The sequence below is a fragment of the Balaenoptera borealis genome, assembly GCF_965194805.1.
Source record: "Balaenoptera borealis genome assembly, chromosome: 1".
In the NCBI taxonomy this organism is placed as follows: Eukaryota; Metazoa; Chordata; class Mammalia; order Artiodactyla; family Balaenopteridae; genus Balaenoptera; species Balaenoptera borealis.
Window position 1 is genome coordinate 32,048,962 of NC_138860.1, and position 3,487 is coordinate 32,052,448.

The 3,487-nt window shown below is 40.8% G+C and overlaps 1 protein-coding gene across 1 annotated transcript; it reads left to right on the forward strand.

Moving 5' to 3' along the window:
* Positions 1-1,365, forward strand: LOC309614914 (dnaJ homolog subfamily B member 6-like; the record flags this gene model as incomplete). Its single annotated transcript, XM_082363818.1, is given in 3 exon segments — positions 1-180; positions 182-301; positions 305-1,365. Coding segments are annotated over 3 exon segments (795 nt in total), but the record flags the coding sequence as incomplete, so codon positions are not given.
* Between the last annotated feature and the right edge of the window lie 2,122 nt (positions 1,366-3,487).

Genomic DNA, 3,487 nt, shown 5'->3' on the forward strand with positions numbered 1-3,487 from the left:
AACACGGTAGATTACTATGAAGTTCTAGGCGTGCAGAGACATGCCTCAGCCGAGGATATTAAAAAGGCATATAGGAAAATGGCACTGAAGTGGCATCCAGATAAAAATCCTGAGAATAAAGAAGAAGCGGAGGGAAGATTCAAACAAGTAGTTGAGGCGTATGAGGTGTTATCAGATGCTAAAAAAACGGGACATCTATGACAAATACGGCAAAGAAGGGTTAAACGGTGGTGGTGGAGGTGGAAGTCATTTCGACAGTCCGTTTGAGTTTGGCTTCACATTCCGAAACCCAGATGATGTCTAGAGGGAATTTTTTGGTGGAAGGGACCCATTTTCATTCGACTTCTTCGAAGACCCGTTTGAGGACTTCTTTGAGAATCGAAGGGGCCCCCGCGGAAGCCGGAACCGAGGCACGGGGTCGTTTTTCTCCGCTTTCAGTGGATTTCCCTCTTTTGGAGGGGGATTTTCTTCTTTTGATACAGGATTCACTTCTTTTGGTTCACTAGGTCACGGGGGCCTCACTTCATTCTCTTCCACGGCATTTGGTGGCAGTGGGATGGGCAACTACAAATCTATATCAACTTCTACTAAAGTGGTTAATGGCAGAAAAATCACTACAAAGAGGATTGTCGAGAATGGTCAAGAGAGAGTGGAAGTCGAAGAAGACGGCCAGCTGAAGTCCTTGATGATAAATGGTAAGGAGCAGCTGCTGCGCTTGGATAACAAAGTAGCTCTCCGCACGTGCGCAGTGGAGCATTCCCTCTGGCGCGTGGGAGGACTGACAGGAACATTTTTTTGAAGATTTCACAGGAACTCGACTTTCAGTATAACTGTACTTAATCTAAAGTATTTATACACAGCTCATCGGAGCCCTACTTGTCATAGACTTTTGAGTTTATTGTTGGGACCACATGATAGGACCATTTTTTTTGTCTTTAAAATTGTTGTAAATCTCTGTATGCACTTTGCTTTTTTATTAAACGTAATCCAAGGTGGCCGTGACTCTTCTGTACACTAACACCAGCAGGGACCTGCTTTTCCATTGTGTTTGAAACATGAGCCAAGTAGTGTCGGCCTGCTGTGAAGTTAACATCGCCAGGGCGAATCTTCCACAAAAGTAATTTCAAGTTTTTTTCAGTATATGGTAGTGAAAGACATTAATGCATTAATGGTAATACATTTCTGGTTTAATATAAATTGAGGATGTTTTCTAGTTGTGCATGAATGCTGGCAACTAAGTAAGTTTTGACGATTGTTTACATATGTAATGTGTTAAGCTTAGGTTTAAAAAGTTAAGCTGGTAAACTGGGTCTTTGTCATTTGCTTAAAAAAAAAAGAAAATAAATGCAAAAAAAAAAACAATAAGGTAAATGGATCACTAATTAAGAAAACCCAAACGGATAAACAAGCTATTACCTGAAAGTAGGCTGGATACTTGGTGAAGGGCATTACACTTTTTGAGGCGAGGTCCCATTAGATCTGGAATGCTCTTCCCAAGGGTTCCTATGCTTCTGAAATTATTTCACTTAATTGCAAGGAGAAACTTACCTATAGAATCTGACTTAGTTTTCAAACGTGCGGTATCACATATACAACCAAAAAGCGTACTTAAATGTCTTTGGAAATTCAGAAGGGAGTTATTCTGCCCAAAATGCAGCTGGCTTAATGAGAATAAAAGAAGAAAGACTTTGTTCCCTTAAGTTTTTAAGAAAACGAAAACATTACTCTCCATGATTAGCAATGTTATCTTATTACAATCTATTCAAATTCTTAACTAATCCACAATGTCCAGTTTAAAAAACTGAGCATTTCAGAATCTCATATATTCCCCTTCTCTGCTTAAGAGTTAATATCAAATAGATGTGTCTTCATTTTTTATGTCAAAGGAAAGAAAGGAAGATGAGGTGTATGAGTATGTGTGTAGATTATCATCTACCTCCTGGTTTCCTACCTTGAGGTCCAGGAATAGGTTTCAGGAGGTCACAACCCCCCACTAAATTGTATGTACAACTTATGTGTGTGTACCTTTTTCTGGGGAGAGACTCCTTAGCTTTTATCAAATTCTCAAATGAGTTCAAGACAATGAATGTAGGTTGGATGGTGCAGAATACTTCAAGACCATAAAGCATGGTAACAGGCTATTGCCAGACTGCCAGAGGAAGTACCAGTGGGGTTGTCACCAACAAGGACAAGCTAGTGAACCCAAAGGCTGACCCTCCTCATGGTGAGTCCCCGGTGAAGGCCCTGGAGAAAGTTAACACATGATGTAACAATTATGGCTACAGAAATAAAGCAAATAATGACCATTACCCAACACTGGAGCACTCTCCAAACAGTCATTTTCTAATCCTGATCATCTTTTAAGTTTCCAGCTATATTGAAAAGTAGTATGTTATGTGTTTATTGGGCCCTCACCATCACAAATCTTATAATTTGACAAAAACTCCATCAGTATTGAGGTGAGTCACACAATAAGGGTGTTCATTCACCTATTTATAAAACAGGGAGAATGATCAAAGACACTCCCAGCCTTCTTCAAACAGTGGCTTGATTGCTGAATAAGAGAAAACTTACAAAAGGGCTTGGAGAGTTTTCCAAGGAAATCACACCCTTGACACCCTCATTATTGTTACTCCTCCAGATACATTACTAAAGCTCATACATTTAGCACTTTCTCTCAATTTCAAACTGGGAGAATTCCTAAGTCATTTTCATGCTATCAGAGCCCTTGCGCTTATAGAATTTATAATTGTTTTACTGTTACTATGAACGTTTCATTTTATCTCCATTGCTAACCATCCTAGAGTGTTCCAAGTTCCTTATTCATAAATATTTGCATAACTATTATCTAAAAATGGTTTTGGTCAAGGTCATTTATAAGGGGAAGGCATTCCCTCCCAGAAGGGAGGGATGGGTTACAGACTTGCTGTTAACTGTATCCTTTCTAATAATAAACTCTAGAAAGAGGACAGACTTTGTTTAGTCATTGCATGGCAACCAATAGGTGATCATTAAATATTCATTAAATAAATTAATAAAGCTCTAGAATGTTGATAATGCATGGCAGTAATGATCCCACTAATATCATTTTGAAATGCTAATGGAACTTGATAAAGGCAGAAGTCACCAGTTAAAACCACCAGTTGTGGGATTCCCTGGTGGCGCAGTGGTTGAGAGTCTGCCTGCCAATGCAGGGGACACGGGTTCGAGCCCTGGTCTGGGAAGATCCCACATGCCGCGGAGCAACTTGGCCCGTGAGCCACAGCTGCTGAGCCTGCGCGTCTGGAGCCTGTGCTCCTCAACAAGGGAGGCCGCGATAGTGAGAGGCCCGCGCACCGCGATGAAGAGTGGCCCCCGCTTGCCACAACTAGAGAAAGCCCTTGCACAGAAACGAAGACCCAACACAGCCATAAATAAACAGACAAACAAACAAACAAACATGGCCCATCAGGAGCAACTCCCAAAAAAAAAAAAAAAACCACCAGTT